General features: G+C 39.2%; 1 protein-coding gene across 2 annotated transcripts in view; it reads right to left on the reverse strand.

Annotated features, from left to right (window-relative positions):
- Ulk2 (unc-51 like autophagy activating kinase 2) overlaps nucleotides 1-19,284 on the reverse strand; it is an 82,644-nt gene that overhangs the window by 23,255 nt on the left and 40,105 nt on the right. Inside the window, exons 14-20 of one of the 2 annotated variants that reach the window (XM_031354164.1) lie at nucleotides 17,031-17,091; nucleotides 13,176-13,313; nucleotides 9,247-9,392; nucleotides 7,277-7,357; nucleotides 4,956-5,239; nucleotides 4,505-4,692; nucleotides 4,093-4,196 (exon numbers count right to left, since the gene is read on the reverse strand). In XM_031354164.1, coding sequence (XP_031210024.1) covers nucleotides 4,093-4,196; nucleotides 4,505-4,692; nucleotides 4,956-5,239; nucleotides 7,277-7,357; nucleotides 9,247-9,392; nucleotides 13,176-13,313; nucleotides 17,031-17,091 — 1,002 coding nt within the window. The remainder of the gene's footprint in view (nucleotides 1-4,092; nucleotides 4,197-4,504; nucleotides 4,693-4,955; nucleotides 5,240-7,276; nucleotides 7,358-9,246; nucleotides 9,393-13,175; nucleotides 13,314-17,030; nucleotides 17,092-19,284) is intronic. The other variant, XM_031354165.1, reaches the window with a different exon arrangement.

A 19,284-nucleotide genomic window follows, 5' to 3' on the forward strand; every position in this document is an offset into this window, starting at 1 on the left:
CTAATATCCAATATATACAAAGAACTCAAGAAATTAGACTCCAGAGAATCAAATAACCCTATTAAAAAATGGGATACAGCCAGGTAGTGGTGGCGCATGCCTTTTAATCCCAGCATTTGGGAGGCAGAGGCATGTGGATTTCTGAGTTCGAGGCCAGCCTGGTCTACAGAATGAGTTCCAGGACAGTCAGAGCTATACAGAGAAACCCTGTCTCAAAAAACAAAGCAAAGCAAAACAAAACAAAACAAAAAACAATGAATTTATGAAATTCTTAGGGAAATGGAGGGATCTGGAGGCTATCATCCTGAGTAAGGTAACCGAATCACAAAAGAACACACATGGTATGCACGCTCTGATAAGTGGATATTAGCCCAGAAGATTGGAATGCATAAAGTACAATCCACAAATCACAAGAAACTCAAGAAGAAGGAAGACCAAAGTGTGGATACTTTGTTCCTTCTTAAAATGGGGAACAAAATACCCATGTAAGGAGTTGCAGAGACAAACTATCGAACAGAGACTGAAGGAAGGACAATCCAGAGACTGCTCCACCTGGGAATCCTTCCCATATTCAATCATCAAATCCAGACACTATTGTGGATGCCAGCAAGTGCTGGCTGACAGGTGCCTGATATAGCTGTCTCCTAAAAGGCTCTGACAGTACCTGACTAATACAGAAGTAGAGCCTCACAGCCATCCATTGGACTGAATACAGGGTCCCCAATGAAGGAGCTAGAGAAAGGACCCAAGGAGCTGAAGGGTTTGCATCCCCTTAGGATGAACAATATGAACTAAGTAGTACCCTCAGAGCTCCCAGGGACTAAACCACCAACCAAAGAGTACACATGGTGGAGACTAATGGCTCCAGCTGCATATGTAGCAGAGGATGGCCTAGTTGGTTATCAATGGGAGGAGAGGCCCTTGGCCCTGTGAAAGTTCTATGCTCCAGTGTAGGGGAATGTCAGGGCCAGGAAGCAGGAGAGGATGGGTTGGTGAGCAGGGGGCGGGGGGAGGGAACAGGGTTTTTTGTTTTTGTTTTTATTTATTTTTATTTTATTTTATTTTCCAGAGGGGAAACTGGGAAAGGAGATATCATATAACATGTAAATAAAGAAAACATCTATATAAAAAAAAAGACTCCCATGATGTATAAAAGAAATAGAAATAAATGCATTTGAATCTCAAAAAAAATTACTTATTTTCACTACTATATTTTTACTTTTAGGCAAACTGTAATCTTTGTATCTGCTTACTTGTATACATTGTGTCATGATCAAATCAGATAATCAGCATTTCTCTCTCTCCTTTTTTTTTTTTTTCCGAGACAGGGTTTCTCTGTGTCACCTTGGCTGTCCTGGAACTCACTCTGTAGACCAGGCTGGCCTCAAACTCATAAATCTGCCTGCCTCTGCCTCCCAAGTGCTGGGATTAATGGTGTGTGTCACCACAGCCCGGCCAGCATTTCTCTCTTTAAATATTATTTATGTGTTGAGAGAACCTTCCAATTCTTTTCTATGGTTATTTTGAAATGTGAAATTAACTGTTAAAGACTATGCTAAATTAATATGGTTAAAGTAACATGCTATAGGACATTTGAATATTTTACTGTCTCTTAGTACTAATTGCATTTTAGTACTAATTCTCTATCTTCTTCTCTAATAATTTTTATTAATAATAATCATTATTAATATAATAATAATCTTTAATAATAATCCTTAGAGGATAAAGAGCTATCCTCTAAGGATTTCTAGTCTATTCACTCTGCTCAATCTTACGAAATGTGACATTTGCCTATCTGTGCCATGCTTATTTCACTGATCATACTGTCCTCTGGTTCTACCCATTTTGCCATAAATGACAGGGTTTTACCTTACTATTTTATAAGCAATGTTCCACTGTATATCAGTACCACATGTTCTTCACATATGCATTCCTTGTTAGACATCTCAGTTGATTATATGACTTGCTTACTGTGGACAGTGATCCCTAAATGAGTGAGTACAGAGGTACCTTTGGCATAGTGATTTTATCTCCTTTGGATATTTGCCCAGTAATGGCACTGTTGAACAGTTCTGGGGAAGGATGCTACAGCTGAGCTACAGTTTGGCCACTATACGACAGTTCTATAGTAAGCACTGACATGTTGCTTTAGCAACACAGCTCAGTTCCCGGTGGTGGGGCCACATGATAGGGGCTGCTCATATCACCAAGGATCAGGAAGTAGATAGCAAGACAGGAAGGAGCAAGGAATAATGCATCCTCCAAGAACCTCTATCTAATGATTCCTATCTTGCAGGTATGCTCTTCTACCAAAGATTCCAGAACCTCCACAAACAGAATGACCACTTACTTATCAAGATGCATATTCAAAATATGAATCTACAGAGGACATTTCAGATTCCAGTGTGATTAAGTTTCCTTCACTGTGCAGGAGCTTCTTAGTTGTTATAACTCTTGGCCTGTTTGGGGTCCTAACCAAAAAATTATTTGCCTATACAATGCCTTAAAGTGTTTAATTTAGATCCTTGGTCTATTTTGCATTGACTTTTTACATATGGTGAGAAAGTTTCACTTACTGAAGAGACTATCCGCTGGGCGGTGGTGGCACATGCCTTTAATCCCAGCACTTGGGAGGCAGAGGCAGGCAGATCTCTGAGTTTGAGGGCAGCCTGGTCTACAGAGTGAGTTCCAGGACAGCCAGGGCTACACAGAGAAACCCTGTCTTGAAAAAAAAAAAGAAAGAAAGAACATATCAAAATGTGACATTAAACTAGTGCACAAGGAAGCAGTAAAGAAGGGTTGGGTGTGGTAACACACATGTAATCCCAGAACTCTGGAGGCAGAGACAGGAGAATAACCACAAGTTTGAGGCCAGCCTGGCCTATCTAGTAAGTTTCAGACCAGGCAGAGTTACATAGTGATATTCTGTCTCAAAAAAATTAATATGCAGGCTGGAGAGATGGCTCAGTGGGTAAGAGCACTGACTGCTCTTCTGAAGGTCCTGAGTTCGGATCCCAGCAACCACATGGTGGCTCACAACCACCCGTAATGAGATCTGATGTCCTCTTCTGGTGTGTCTAAAGACAGCTACAGTGTACTTAATTATAATAAATAAATCTTTAAAAAATATATAAAAATTGATATGCAACTTTATGCATGTATACAAGATGTGCAGAAATGACAGCATAATAACTGTACGGGAGTCCACTGTACTGCAGAGACTATAGGCAAGAACAGGATGAAGGGACACATCAAATTCCATGGTTGCTAGGAATTGTTCCTTTCTGATTAGAAAACAAATCCAGTCAGGTAACTTGCTGGCCCATATATTTTTGGGATGCAATAAAGACAATAGAGAACTGGGCCCAGTGGCACACGCCTTTAATCCTAGTACATTCAGGAGGTAAAGGTGAGTGGATTTCTGTGAGTTCTGGCCAGCCTCATCTACATAGTGAGTTAGAGGAACATCCAGGGCTATGTTGATAGACCTTGTCTCAAACAAACAAACAAAAAAACCCCCAACAAAACATCAGAGAAAACAAGAAGTTATAATAGATTGCAAAATGTAGGTACATCTAATACATAAGGACGCCTAGAATCCATTCCAGAAGATTTAATTGTAAACAAGACTGAGTTAGGGCATGGAATCTCTCTGGTATTCATTGTTTGTTTTTGTTTTTGATAAATAGTTTTAATAATCTAGAATGAGTTGGTCAACAGATTTAAGCCCCGGAGAAAATCTGAGAGGGTCAGGGGCCTCACTAACTGGATACTTCTGAGATTCAGCTGCTATAAAGGAAATGCTTGGGAATACTGTATTTCGGCTACTTGTGGCCAGGATGGTCCTACTGACAATAACATTTTAGTCACAAACCCTTGCAATCACGGTGCACTGGTCATCAAGATACTGAGTAAGGCCTGTTCTGATGGGCAGTGAAGAGAAAGGGGAGATGGCAGGGATGACGGCTACAACTATAAAGACAGATATGTGTTGTTGTAAGCCAGCCACCAAGCTTGCTGTCTTTATTAAAAGTAAGAAACTATGAATATGCTAACAAATTACCTGTTGACAAACTAAAAAATTTTTCTTACCTACATCCATTGGTCGTTCTGTGTTTAAACTATCCGTGCTGCCCTGGTGTCCACCTAAAGGTGCCTTTACTTGTTGTTCTGATAACTTTCCAGTACTGACAGATCTGAAGAGAATAGTGATGGGAATAAGAAAAAGGTGTTTTGTTTTGTTTTCAGAAATGGATGAAAAATAATTCAGGGTATAAATAAACTTTTCTAACCAAAATAAATAGTTTACTCAAGAAACTCAGCTCTATGCAGTTACAGAAAACATCTGTATTTTTTTAGAAATTCCAAATGTATATGGTACATATTATTAATCACATGGCATAAACCACCTACTAAACTACTGCGTTTTATTGCTTTTACAAGAGAATACATTGACTTAGGGATTAGTTTTCATGTAAAAGGCCACGAGGGAACAGTCTTTTACCTGCCAAACACTGCCTTGCTCTGCTGCTCGGACCGATGCCGCTCGCTTCCTTGTACTAAGAGGCAGTGAGAACACTCTCGAGGGTCATTCCCATCTTTGGACTGGCTTTCAGAAGGCCCGTGACGAGTGACCAAGGCTAACAGGTTAGAAGATGCTTGTGTTTTAGGGATTTTGAAAGGAGCTGTAGTCTAAAGAAACATATATAAGCTGGTTAATATGATGTACAAAATACGGTACCCTGGTCATGAGTACAGACGTGGGACTTGGGTGTTGACTCAAATACCAGCTTTTTTTTATAATCTGTATGATATTGTGCTGTTCCTTTAAGCTCTTTAAGGCTCAACTTCCTTTTCTGAACAGCAAATGTTCACTAAAATTGTAACTATTCTCATGATGAATCCTTTTATAAAGCACCAGAGTTTATATGTATAAAAGGGCTTAAGAAACACACCTTAGTAGGAGAGCCAATGATTGTTGGTAAAGGAGTTTTAAAGAACCAGTCAGAACTCCGTGGAGAGGACCCCATGTGCTTAGTGGGAGAGGTTCCAAGGCTGCCAGGCCGACTAGGTTGAGGTGAGTAACTATATCCAGCCCCAGTGTGGGACGGACACACAGGGTCAGAGTGCTGCTTTCTGAGCTTCTGCTTGTTCTGATAGATGTCAGTGAGGGTGGGTGCGCTCTGCAGTCTAGCACCCAAGAGTGACTGTGGTGACTGGGTCTGTGGCACTGGAGAACCTATGGACAAAAATGAAGGCAACATTAAAACCCACAAAGAAGAGCAGAGATAAAACAGGAAATGAAAAAGGCAATTAGTGTGCATGTGTGTGTGTTTGAGGACAGGCCAGTCTCTCAGGGAGTGCACATGGAGGTCAGAGAACAACCTCAGGTATTGGTTCTTCTACCTTGTTGGAAACATATACAGAAAGTCAGGCAGGCACACAGGCATGCAGTGCAAATACCGAGGAGGGTAGGCATCTCTTTCCACATAAATTGTGTTGTTGTCAAGCAAAAGTCACTAGTATTTAAGTTCCACTAAGATATTCTCTTAAGTTTCTGGCAAGCCAAACTATTATTAATAACAACCAAAAGGCAGTGATTTCACATCAGTGATACACATGTGCAAGCTGTGCCTATAACTAAAGTACTAAATTCACAAGCATATCTCCTATTTTATGAGAGAATACTGTGATAACAAAAAGTGCTTTCTCTGGAAATACACCTATGGCTTTTACACTGGCTATTATAACAATAAAAAGTTAAACTTTAAAAAAAAAGAAAACACTAAGAGCATGCAAGTGTTCCTATTGTCTAAAGTATTTTCTTCTAAAACAGCCACTGAAGCCAGCTTTGGTGCTGTATACTTGTAATCTCATAGACAAAATCCTAAAGTTGGAAGATTTCAAGTTCAAAGCTAGCCTGAAGCTACACAGCAAGACTTAGTCTCAAACAAGCAAGCAAACAAAAAACCAATTGACTAATAAAACCTCCAAAACCTCCAACAGTTACAGCACCATAAGGAAATACCAATTGAAGGCTAAGCATGGTAGTATATGCCTAATCCCAGAACTCTGGAGATAGAGACAGAAGGGTCTCTGAGTTCAAGACCAGCCTGGTCTAAATAAGGAGAGTTCCAAGACAGACTGGACTAAATAGAGAAATCCTATTTATTTAACAAACAAACAAATACAATTGGAACTTTGCTATTAAACATTTCTGCTTGATCTCATTCTAAATCTGACATTATTAAGAACATTATTCTACTTTTTAGAGAAATACACTTAAATAAATAGAAAAGTAAAATTTGTGATAAATTTCATGATCAGAAAGTTACTTAAATGTTACTTTAAAGAAAATACAAAATTAAAGAGAATGAGTGAAGTTTTTTCAATAATATGAAATTTCTCTAATTAAACTCTTTACATGTCCATATGTCTATACAGTAGAATTTGACTTATAAAAGTATGATTTACATTTTCCTTTCCAAGAATATGTATTATCTAATACAACAACAATAAGCACACATGCACATACATACTTCTTTAAGTGTGTCCTTTTTTTTTCTGACATAGTCTCATATATCCCAGACTGGCTGCTAACTTTTCTATTTAACTGAAAATGACCTTGAACTTCTAATCCTCTAGAGTTCTGGGATTACAGGAATGGTTTTACGGGTGCTAAGGACTGGACCCATGGCTTCGTGCATGCTAGGCAAGTACCTTACCAACTGAGTTACACACCTAGTCCCTTGGTTTCTTTCTTTTTTTCCCAAGATATGGCTTCTTTGTATAGCCCTGGCTGTCCTAGAACTCACTCTGTAGACCAGGCTGGCCTCAAACTCAGAAATCCACCTGCCTCTACCTCCCAAGTGCTGGGATTAAAGGTATTTGCTACCACTGCCCGGCCTCCCTTGGTTTCTTAAGGCTAATTATCATAAAAAATCTTATAGTAACAAGGAGATATAAAATATATTTTAAAAAACATTAAACCAAAATTCTAAAAAAAAAACTAGTACAGAAAAAAAAAGTATAGGAAAGGGAATATTTCACATCAATTCTATTTTTTTTGATAAGACTAAAAAAATATAACTCAAATACACTCATAATAAAATGTCTTCGGGGAGGGGGGAGGCAACAGGGGTTTGTTTTTTTCGTTTTTGTTTGTTTCTTTGTTTTTTTGGAGGGAAAACTGGGAAAGGAGAAATTTACATGTAAATAAAGAAAATATCTAATAAATAAATTAAATAAAATGAAATAAAATAAAATGTTTTCATACCTGAGGAGTGTCTACTCCTGGCTTCATGGCCCTGAGGATGTCCACAGCAGCACTGACTAAACTGTTCAGGAATGGTACCAACTAGGAATGAACAAAATAAAAAAATACTTAAAACCAATAAAAGACAGAAAATGGGAACACACACAGAAGCTGCTCAGTCTGTAATAGTTTACATAATTGTAATTAGCAAAGATTTTATGTATCTAATCAATGTGTTAGGTGCCAGGAAGGCTGAAATTTAAAAAGTATTATATAACCAAAACCAAATAAATGCCCCCCAGCAGTAGGTATATAAAGCAGAAGTACCAGAGTTTGAATAAATCAGGCTTGTTGGGTTGCAGGATCCAGCTGACTGATAAGCCAGCTGTAGTCCTTATATATCACATTTGTACAGAGGTCAGGCTCCTGTGGGCTGCTACCAACCAACGACAAATCTATGCCTGTTGAAAAGGTCCAAGAATTCATTTGAAAACTCAGTGCTAGGGGCTATTCTTGTACTCTGGATAAAACTTTTTAGACCTTGTTATAGTCTGAGACTCTTTCCTAATGTTTCCTTCCTCTCCAAGGTATGAGCTCTTCACCTTGGTCTAAAGCCTTCCCTGTTTCCTCTTGACCCTTCTTCCCTTGGCCTTTACAGGTGGTTCCCCAAACAATCTCCTACATATACAATATCTTCTTAGTATCCACATCCCTATGAACACACACTGTCATAAGCAAGGAGGTTTCAGATTGTTCACACATACAGAAGACAGGTCTACAATGGAAAGGACTCTGGCCAAGTAGTAAAGCAATGGGCTCTCTCAGCTTTCAGAATAAGATCTGGATCTTATCTTTGTGGACCATAGCATGCTCCAGTGGCTCCTGCAGGGTCTTTAAATTTCCTTTTATGTGGTGTATAAATGTGGATGCCAAAGACTGACACTATCTTCTTTCACTCACTTATTTGTTTTCCTGAAGCGGGGTCTCTTACTGAATCTAGGGCCCAGGGCTGGCCAACCCCTGGTGTCCACTTGCTCTGCCTCCCCCAGTGCTGGGGTTACAGATGCATGCTGCTGCTACATGGGTTTTGGAGATTCCAATTTAGATCTTCATGCTTAAATGGAAAGTACTTTACCCACTGAGCCAATTTCTCACTCCCTAAACTTTTAAACACAGGAACAGCGATCTCTGACTACAGATGAGGTGTTTATGTACCGCCTCCAAACTGTCTCAGTACTTTGAGTAAGAGACACTACCACCTGGGTACTTTAGCATCCCTTAAATATACTCTGACTTCTGAATTGTGTTTTTTAGTTTCACTTAAAATGCAGTTCATTTTTCTGTTGGCTATGGTTTCCAGTATTTTGTTTGTATGTGAGTACACTGTAGCTGACTTCAGACACACCAGAAGAGGGCATCAGATCTCATTACAGATGGTTGTGAGCCACTATATGGTTGCTGGGAATTGAACTCAGGACCTCTGGAAGAGCAGTCAGTGCTCTTAACTGCTGAGCCATCTCTCCAGCCCACATTCTTGTATTTCTAACAGTCATCATACAGATTGGAGGGATTTTTTGTGTGTGTGTGTGTTTTTCTCCTGTGTGTCTCTTGCTTATTTTTCCTCCATATTCTTTGAGACACAGTCACTCTATCAAATGCAGAAGCCACCAGCTTGCTAGGGAGAAGCAGGTGAGAACCTCCTTTTTTTTGCCTTTTAAGGCTAGAGTTACAGGTAGGTCACCAAACCCATCCAGCATTTTTGTGGGTTCTGAGGAATCTGAACTCCAGTCTTCATGCCTCCCTGGCAAGCAACTGCTGAGCTACCCGCAGGTTCAAATGCAGACTTTAAGGTGAAGTTGGGAGAAGGATACAGCACACAGATGTTCTACAATCTGCTTAAAAGCACTGTTTCATGAGCTTGAGAATATACTTTATTAGATTTTTTACAGGGAAGAAATAGGTTTTAACTGACTGCATTCAATTCTCCTCACCCAAAGGGGATGGCGAGTAAGGCCTGGAAGAGCCAGTAGAGAGTCTTCGTCCTCCTGTCTGCACTGTGTCTGCTGGTACAGGGGAGCAAGACCCAACCCGGAGGAAGCCCATGGGGCTGGTATTAGACCTTCGTACTACTGTAGATCTGAAAAGAAAAACAGAATTACTTCCTATCTGTTAGGACCTGGTGCAGAACTTTATTTCTGATATGTTTTTTCCTGATAACTCCTGACAGCATTCCATGTGGAAGACACATAATGGTTACAAGGAGCAAAAATGAAAAATGTAAAATGAGCCAGCTATGGTGATATATGCCTTTAATTCTAGAACTTAGAATGTGGAGGCGGATAGAATGAGTTCCAGACAGCCCGGGTTACATAATGAGTTCTAGTACTACATAATGAGATCTGGTCTCAGAAAAATTAATTAAAAAAAAAAGAAAAGGAAAAGGCAGAGGAGGAGGAGGAAAAGATGGTGAGGAAGAAAAAGAGGAGGAAGAAGGAGAGGAGAAAGAGGCAGAAGAGGAGGAAGAGGAAGAGGAAGGGAGGAAGAAAGGGAAGAAAAGGAGGAAGAAGAGGAGGAGGAGGAGTGGGAGGAGGAAGAAAGAGGAAGAAGAGGTTTCTTCTCTTTTCTTCTTCTACCCAATTCTTCGAGCTTCTCCTATCTCATTCCGATAGTCACCACCACTCTTAGTTACTGGTGATCCTTTCAGAGCTCATTAATGCCCTGAATGCAACCAACACTATGAGCTTTTTAACCTCTAAGTGACACATGGCATACTAATCACTGTTAGTCTGGACTCAGGTCTAGTTTCTTTTATGCTCTGAAAAATAATTTAGCTTCCAATAGTTTTAATTAACTTATCTATTGTTGTTTGCTATATATAAACAAAGCTTTTAAGTTAAAAAATAATATATTAAATTTAACCTAAGATTACAAAAGGTAAATATATTTTCCAAGAAAGTGAATAAAAGGGAAGCATGGTATTTTATACTTCTGAAAATCTCTAATACCTTGCTTAATAGAAGACACTTGAATTTTTATTATTATTCCTGTAATCAAGTTGTTATACATTATATTATTTTGGGTAAAGAATATTTAGAAGACCCAAACTTACAAAGATATGTCCTAGAAAAGCAAACCTATTTTGGTAGCTTTTTCAGATAACTGTTGCTTTTCTTTGATAGCAGCAAATAGTGGTTTCTAAAGAGTTAGGTACATTCAGAAACTATCCATGAATATTGTACTTTGTTACATTACAGTTCATTCTTCTGGAAAGTATCAGCACTCTGAATAAGTTTTTAATTTGTGCAGAATTTTTAACACAATTTGGACAATAATGATTCACTGAATTATGCAGATATTCCAAACACTGACACATTATACAGTATCAAAAGACCACATTTATATCAAAATGTCACTGTATGTGGCTAGAGAGATGGCTCAGTATTTAAGAGCAGTTTTTGTTCTTGCAGAAGACAGGAGTTTGAGTTCAAGCACCCACATGTTAGCTCACAACCATCTATAACTCCAATTCTAGTGAATCCAACACCTTCACTCTCTTCTGATCTCCAATAACATCTAGGCATATAAGTGGTACACAAACATACATGTAGGCAAAACATTCATACATGTAAAATAAAACAAATCTAAAAAATTGTCACTATCAATCAAGCAGAAATATGGGAGGAAAAACTAACAATACCTGTCAGCATTACAGTGGTGAGTATGTTTTCCAGAGGTCTGGTTTGTTTGAAAACTCATTATTGGTATTTATCCTCATTATTTTCTTCCAAGTAGAAAAACTTTAGTTCATTTCTGACAAAATGGCTGCTCTATTCCCATACCATAGTTTGTCATTCTTTAAAATAAAGAGTGCTCAGTGAAAAGGGGGCTAGTTTAGTTGGCAACCCAATCATGCAATGCTTTTCCTATGGCAACTACTTAATATATTACAAACATGCTTCATTAGCATACTGGGTAGCATATCTCCCTTAGGGTTGTGATTTTCAAAGAGTAGCTTTTGCTGCTTTGATGAGGACATTCCTTTGTATGTGGTGGTAAAGATCACAGAGACAGTACAACTGCAGGTTATTACCTTGATTCATGTTAAGACACAAGCAGTTTTACTCATTCTTGCTTTCTTCACCATCAATGCGTATATCAACACAATGAGAAAAGCAAACCAAGTTCCAGTCTTATTATCAAAGTTTTGACCTATGGGCTCTATGAACAGACCCAAAATTCACAATTTTTTCATTTTATACTATACTTTGGAAACTTCTCTGTGTCATACTTAGCTTTGTTATTCATTTGAATAGAAGTTGTAAACTTTCTTTTTGTTTGTTTTTGAGACAGGGTTTCTCTGTGTAGCCAGGACTGTGCTGGAACATGCTCTGTAGACCAGGCGGGCCTTAAACTCATGGAGATCTGCCTGCTTCAGCTTCCTTGGGATTAAATGTGTGCACCATCACCACATAGCTTCCATAACTTTTATTGTCAGAGGTGGACTACAACAAATTAGTATGGAAACACTGGCAGACACTTGCTTACTTATCATCTTTTGGTACAACAAGCCACGCCATATGCAAAACCGTGTATGAGGAATCTGTATCTGAGTATATATAGATACATTAACAGCAAGTTGCCAGAATTGAAGGCTAGTTCCTTTCTCCATGCTACCTAAGTTCACTGAGATTTAGGCCTCTATGGGACGCAGTGATGCTCATTCTGTCAGAATCCTGAACACACTCACTCTGCTGCTCTGAGGAGGTAGGCTTCTATCCTTTTTTGTTTTCTAGAAAGTTAGTGAAGTCTGTCAGCACTGAACATCTTTTTATTTTGATCATGGAGCTGTTCTTTACACCACCTTCAGAGGTTTCAGGTGTAGAGTAAGTACACAGCACATAGAAGTAACCCACTGAGGCTGAAAGCCGTTGTCCCGTCTTGTTCTGTCTGCTATGTAGCCCAGAGTTGCCTTACATTGTCAACGTCTTGCATTGGTCTCTCTAAAGTGGTTGGATTACGGTCATGAGTCACCACAATAGAAATGTTATTTATCAAACTAGTTCTTCTTCCTTATTTTCCCCCTTGTTTTGTTTTGAGATAGGGTCTCACTCTCTCACTGGCTGGCTGGAGCTTGCTATGTAGACCAGGTTGGCCTTGAACTCAAGAGATCCATTTGCTTCTAAATGTGGGAGAATGAAAGGTACCACCAGGAATGGCTAGTTTTGTTGTTGTTTTAAGACAAGAGCTCCTGTAGTTAAGGATAGCTTTGAATTTCTGATCCTCTTGCTTGTACCTCCAAAGGGCTAGGATTACAGGAATGTGCGTGCCATCTTGCCTAGTTATTTTTTTTATTCTTTTTTTAAGACTTATTTTATTTATTTTATGAATATGAATACATTGTAGCAGCTGTCTTCAGAAATACCAGAAGAGGCCTCTATGAAATATGAAGAAGAAATATGCAGAAGAGGGCATTGGTTCCCATTACAGATGGTTGTGAGCCTCCATGTTGTTGCTGGGAATTGAACTCAGGACCTTTGAAGAGCAATTGGTGCTCTTAACCGGTGAGCCATCTCTCCAGCCTCTTAATTATTTTTTTAAACTAAAAAAACTTAAAAAAAAAAAAAGTCCCTCTACAACAGGAAAAGTTCAGATTTGATGACATGATTTCAACTACTCACATTGTGCCATTCAGTACTATACAAGTACACCACAGCATACACAGTGTTTGCAATTGAATGAAGGGCTTTGTATCTGGTAGGCATGCATACATAACTAAGCTACATCTCCTGCCCAAGTTCTTCCTCAGCAATTATACTTTTAGACAAACACATGTGTATGATATTCATCACAATCTTCTGAGTATTAACAACAACAACAAAAACCTATTAGACAAATAAAAAGAAGGAAGATACTAGCTTACCTTGGAGAACCATGTGGATTTGTGCCAGAGCTGGCAGTAGATGTAAGATGCTGTTCTATGCGCTGGTAATTCCTTACTTGAGTAGGAACTGGGATTGGGACTGTTTCACTGTGAGGGGACACAGTAGGTTGACACTGCCTGCCACCATAATTTAAGAAAGGAAGAGTAGTCAGACTACTTTTCTTTCAGTTGATCTACTGGTATTTAGAGAAAGTTCTAGAGAGGCAAATGATCACGTATAAATGTGAATAAGAAATAATCCTGTTTTTTTAAAAACCAAAACAAAAACCATGTAACCCAAACTCACATCTGTCAAGAACTCTTCTGGCAGTCATACACATGCTGAAGACTAAAAACTGTATCAAAGCTGGCCAGGGTGGTGCACGCCTTTGACCCCCAGCACCTAGGAGGCAGAGGCAGACGGATCTCTGAGTCCCAGGCCAGGAGCAGAGAAAAATAAACCCTGTCTCAAACACACACACACACACACACACACACACACACACACACACACACACACACACACGCAGCAGAAGAGGAGGAGGGAGAGGAGGAGGAGGAGCAAGAGGAAGAAGAAATGCATCAATAATCTAAAAAATAATAATAATAAAAAAGGTTCTTCTTCACCAAGAAGAAAAGCTCCCCATTTGGTGAAATGGTTTCATCTCCTTACATTCTGTTATTCTTTACTATACAATTAAGAAATTTATGCCAAGTAAAGAACAGGACATTCAAAAACAAAGATGACTGGAATGTTTACAAAAGTCCATTTATAAATGAAGCAAGCATTCTCAAGGAACTCTCACAAATTGCAATTTGAAAATATATTATGCAAGTCATAGGCATAAAGCTGGTAGGAGGACCACATTTAAGGATAAGGTGAATTAATATCTGCAGCCAACTGCTTGCTGCTCACTGCTGTAGTCTGGAAATTCTGAAGCTCCAGCAAAACTCTTAAAAACGAACTGCATCCAGCATATTACTCGGTACTCAGGAGGTGTGGGAAGTGGGAAGGCAGGCCCTCTGGCTGTACAGACCCCAGTGCTTTGCTTACCTACCACACTCGCAACACAGGAAGAGATGGTACCTACTTAAGACATTAGTCACACCACAGAGTTTGGGGGGGGGGAGGGATAGGTGCCTTTTAGGTACTGCCCCCACTGTTTACTATACTTTTAATAATTTAAGATTATTATATTAAGAAAACTTTTTATAGCTGGGTGGTGATGGTGCACAGCTTTAAACCCAGCATTTGGGAAACAGAGGCAGGCAGATCATTGCATGTGAGGCCAGCCTGGTCTACAGAGTGAGTTCCAGGACAACCAGGGCTACATAGAGAAACTCTGTCTAGACAAACCAAAAAAAGAAATAAGGGGGAAAAAAGGAAGGAAGGAAGCAAATAGGCTAACTAGCTTTTTTTTACTTTCTGCATACATTCAAATTTTGCACACAAAGTTTTTATTACTGAACAATGCATGCATACACACAAATAACTTTCTAAAAATGTTTAAATGTCTAGGAATGACTTCCTGTTTTTCTTTTTCTTTCTTTTCTTTTTTTTTTAAAGGTTTATATTATTTTATTTATGTGAGTACACTATAGCTGTCTTCAGACACACCAGAAGAGGGCATCAGGTCCCATTACAGATGGTTGGGAGCCACCATGTGGTTGCTGGGAATTGAACTCAGAACCTCTGGAAGAACAGTAAGTGCTCTTAACCACTGAGCCATATCTCCAGCCCCTCCTCCCCCCTTTTTAAGATGAGTGTTGTGGATGGCCCTGGTGCTGTTTGGATTTTGATGTTATTCTGCTTTCCCTGGAGGTGTCTGGAATGAGTAATGAGTCAGTATTCAGGTGCCTTCTTGTGAACCTTCCTCTAATGAATAAAGGAACCAATCACTGGGACTTCCAGGTTGGACAGAGGAAGCGTGGAGGCAGGAGAGAGAGAAGGGCTTTCAGACAAGGACAGGAAGAGGGCAAGATGGAGCTACTAGTGTCTCCTGGTTTAGGTGGCGAATCTGCCAGAGGATTTATATTTAATATGGCTTACAAGATAAGGATTCTACAGCGACTGAGTTACTACTGTTTCTGAAATAAGTTTATGTGATATTTTTCTTCATGCAAGGCTCATCTGGGTTCCAGAAAGAAAGGTAAGGCCAGCAAAGCGTGGGTTTGCCTAATGTGCACCCCAAAAGGCCGTGGGAGTTTTGAAGCATGGGGCTGGTGTGGTAACGATCCACCAGTGAGAACTTAGTGAGCTGGAAGGAGAGATCTCAGAGCTCTGAGTCAGAGTTTCCATGAGATGAGAACAGGCTGGCCATTGCCCGCCAGTGCCTTGCCGGCAATAGTGTAGATTCTTTTTTATTATTTCCCACAACAGAGGAGATTTACTGCCTATAAAACCTTCTTTCTATGTTAAAAGGAAAACTTTTTTTTTTTAGGTTGTAATTAAGACAGGAGAGCTCTTGAAGATCAGTTAGTAAGACTGGCTTGTAAACCGAAAAGCTATTAGACAGTAATATGAAGCCATAAAAACAAAGGTAGGCCTGGTGTGTTGGCACACACCTTTAATTCTAGCACTAGGAGACAGAGGTGGGAGGATCAGCTGAGTCTGAGGCCAGCCTGGTCTACAAATCAAGTTCCAAGGTAGCCAGAGCTACACAGAGAGACCCTGACTCAAAAAAAAGAAGGGGAATCTATAAAGGTATAGGTAACGTGGACAAATACACAATTCTGCATTACTATACTAGATTTATAAATCAAATTTTAATTGTTATGCAGAATCTAGTTGACAGAATCACATGATTTATAAAACTAATGTCAATGGGCACACAATATATAAGTAACTATATACTCTCAGGAAGTGGAGGAAATTGGGTTGCAACATCTGTCACTCTACTGAGTGCCAGGGTTAACCAAGCTACAGAACAATGAGAATATATTTAACCTCATCACTATAAGTGTCAAAGTACTTAAGAGGATCAATTTTATGCATTTGTTACTATAAGGAAAATTTGTTTTAATGGGTTTAGTAACACAGGCCTGTAATCCTAGCTACTTAGGAAGCTGAGGCAAGATTTCCAGTTTAAGGTCTGCCTGGGCTATAGAATGAGTTCAAAGCTAGCCTGGGTAACTTACAAACTGTCTCTGAAATGAAAACCAAAAAATGAGCTGGGTATATAGCTCTGTGGTACAGAATTTGCCTATCATTGGCAGGGCTCTAGAGTTAATCTCTAGCACTGCAAATATATACATAAACACATAAAAGTATTATTGTTTTCTTTTAAGAAAGAAATTGTAAGCTTCTCCTGGTAGTGCAAGCCTGCTGAAGAGACTAAGACAGGCGAACTACAAGTTCAAAGTTAGCTTAGGTTTCCATGAGTTCAAGGCCAGCATAGGTAACTTAGCAAAATGTTATCTCAAAATGAAAAACAAATTGTAATGGGCTGGGCATACAGCTCAATAGAAGTGCTTCTGTATTATGTCTGAGGTTCTAGGCACTCAAAACAAATGAACAACAAGCCAAAACCCAAAAGCCCCCAAAATAATATATATGCGTTATATACATGAATGTATATATGTGTAAATTGTGAAATAAAAATTAAATCAAGAATAAAAGTTTAAATAAAGCCCCCAATAACAAAATATCAAAAATCTTTTTAAAATTAGAACTTCTAATCATCCTGCCTCCCTCCAATCTTCTAGGTGCTAAGTTTACAATGGTGTGTCATAGAACTCACTTAGGTGGTTCTGCAGTAGACCTACAGCTCCATTCATGCTAGAAAACCACTCTACCAGCTGAACATATCCCCGGCCCCAAGATGAAAGCTCTTGTGGTAAACTATGGAAACATACCCTCCACACATAAAGAATTCATTTGAAGCACGTCTGGCCGCAGTCCCCATAGGCATATCATCTGAGGAGAAAGAACATCAATCACATTATATCACATGCTTTAAAGAATGGAAATCTCTTCCAGCATGATGGTTTAGAAATAATCTGAATACAAGAGGGGGAGTTATTTGTTTTAGTTTCTTGAGACAAGGTCTCTCTACATCTGACTGTCCCGGAAGTCTCTCTGTAGACTAGGCCAGCCTCAAGCCCATAAATATCTGTGGGCCTCTGCCTCGTGAGTGCTAGGGTTAATGATGTGAGCTACCATATGCTTCAATTTCTACAAGAAACAAGTGAACACAGAAACTGCACCTAGCTAGAAACAGGCTGCAACTTTTGACCCACTCATTCCCTCCAATTTGTAAATAGGATCTCACTTTGTAGACCAACTTGGCTTCAATTTACAGAGATTCACCTGTCTGCCTCCTAACTCCAGGAATTAAAGGAGTGTACCACCACAGCTGGCTACTTGGTCTCATCTTCTTTCTGGTGTTAGACAAATCCACCACTCAGTAATAAGAACTTATTTCTCTTGGCTGAATCTGAACTACAGACCTGGGAATTTGTAGGCAGTGACTGGGCATTGCCCAGCATAGCCCATAATCTTTTTTTTTTAAGTTAAAATTCCATATGTATTCCTATGTTTATATATTTCTTCACTATTTACCATGTATAAAATTATGATCTTTTTTTATCAGGTTCCTTTTTATAGATCACTGAGAAGTGTTGATACTGTTTCCAATATCATTTCCTCATGTACTCTATGATTTCCTTTCCTTTCCCAGTCTTTATAATTGTATGTGTAGACGTGAGTGTGTGTGTGTGTGTGTGTGTGTGTGTGGTTTGTCTACTGTTGAGATGTGTCTCCCTATGTTGCCCAGACTTGAAAGTCACAGACTCAAGGATCCTTCCCAAATCATGATCTGCCCCACCTTTCCTTCCAGCGGTACTTGGGACTTCAGGTGTACGACACCATGCTGAGATTGTTTTTACACTTTTAGCTTTTTAAGACAGATTCTCTCAATGACCTAGTGACTTTTACCACACAATTTTGCACAAATCATAAATTGGTTATAAAACGACGTGTAGCTCGACAGAACGTTAGGTACCTATCCTCTATCAGTTCTGCGCTGCGTGTTGACCCACACCGTTCTCCTGAAACAGTAGCAGATACCACAGGCTTTCTTTATCTTCTCTTCCATCTTTGTACATGCAGCTGCACACAGCTCAGAACTCAGGGGTCTTGGCACTGCTATACTTCCTATATCAGTTATCCTTTGTCATTCTATGTGATGTTAAATAACAGCTGACCAAATAATGTATTTGTAAAATAAACCACTTGGATAACATGTGCTCAAAAAGAAAAGGAGAGTTACAAAACTGCGAATGATCCTGAAACTGAGTTCTGCATTTATTTGGCACACCTCAGGTCCCGCTCTCACAAACATACGTTCTACAAGTCAAAGAACCTGATATACTAGTGTCAGAAAGTGGTAAGAGGGGGCTGGAGAGATGGCTCAGTGGTTAAGAGCACTGACTGTTCTGAAGGTCCTGAGTTCAAATTCCAGCAACCACATGGTGGCTCACAACCATCTGTAATGAGATCTGATGTGTAATAAATAAATAATAATAAAAAAGACATTAGAGACAGCAGCTTATTTAAAAAAAAAAAAAAAAAAAAAAAAAAAAAAAAAAAAAAGAAAGGAAGTGGTAAGAGACAAAGGAAACTAAATGAAGACCATGAACAAAGTGCAGTGCAGCAAGACAGGAGTCTACTTTAAAGACACAATAAACCGGGGTGGGAATAAAGGGAAGAAGAGGCAGGAATGTACACTTGAGGCTAAACAAGACATGTTGCTCAGTGAATAAGAACATCCACTACTCTTCCAGAGAACATAGCTTGGTTCCCACACCCATTTTAGGTGGCATAAAATAGCCTGCCTGTCACACCAGCTCCAGGGGATCCCAACTTTGGTCAGGCCCCCTCAGGCACTTCATTCATGTACACAACGTTCTCTCACCTACATATACAAATAACTAAAAATACATTCTATATTCAATTATAAAACAAAATTAAATTAAAAGAAATTAAGAAATAACCCTAAGAAATCCAAAGTAATATGAAGCAAGGAACTTAGCAATATATCAACTTGGTAACTTAACTTAATCACAGTGGGAAATTATTTCAAGTGACTTTAGGTCTTTATATCCCTAA

This window comes from Mastomys coucha, unplaced genomic scaffold (assembly GCF_008632895.1).
Source record: "Mastomys coucha isolate ucsf_1 unplaced genomic scaffold, UCSF_Mcou_1 pScaffold5, whole genome shotgun sequence".
In the NCBI taxonomy this organism is placed as follows: Eukaryota; Metazoa; Chordata; class Mammalia; order Rodentia; family Muridae; genus Mastomys; species Mastomys coucha.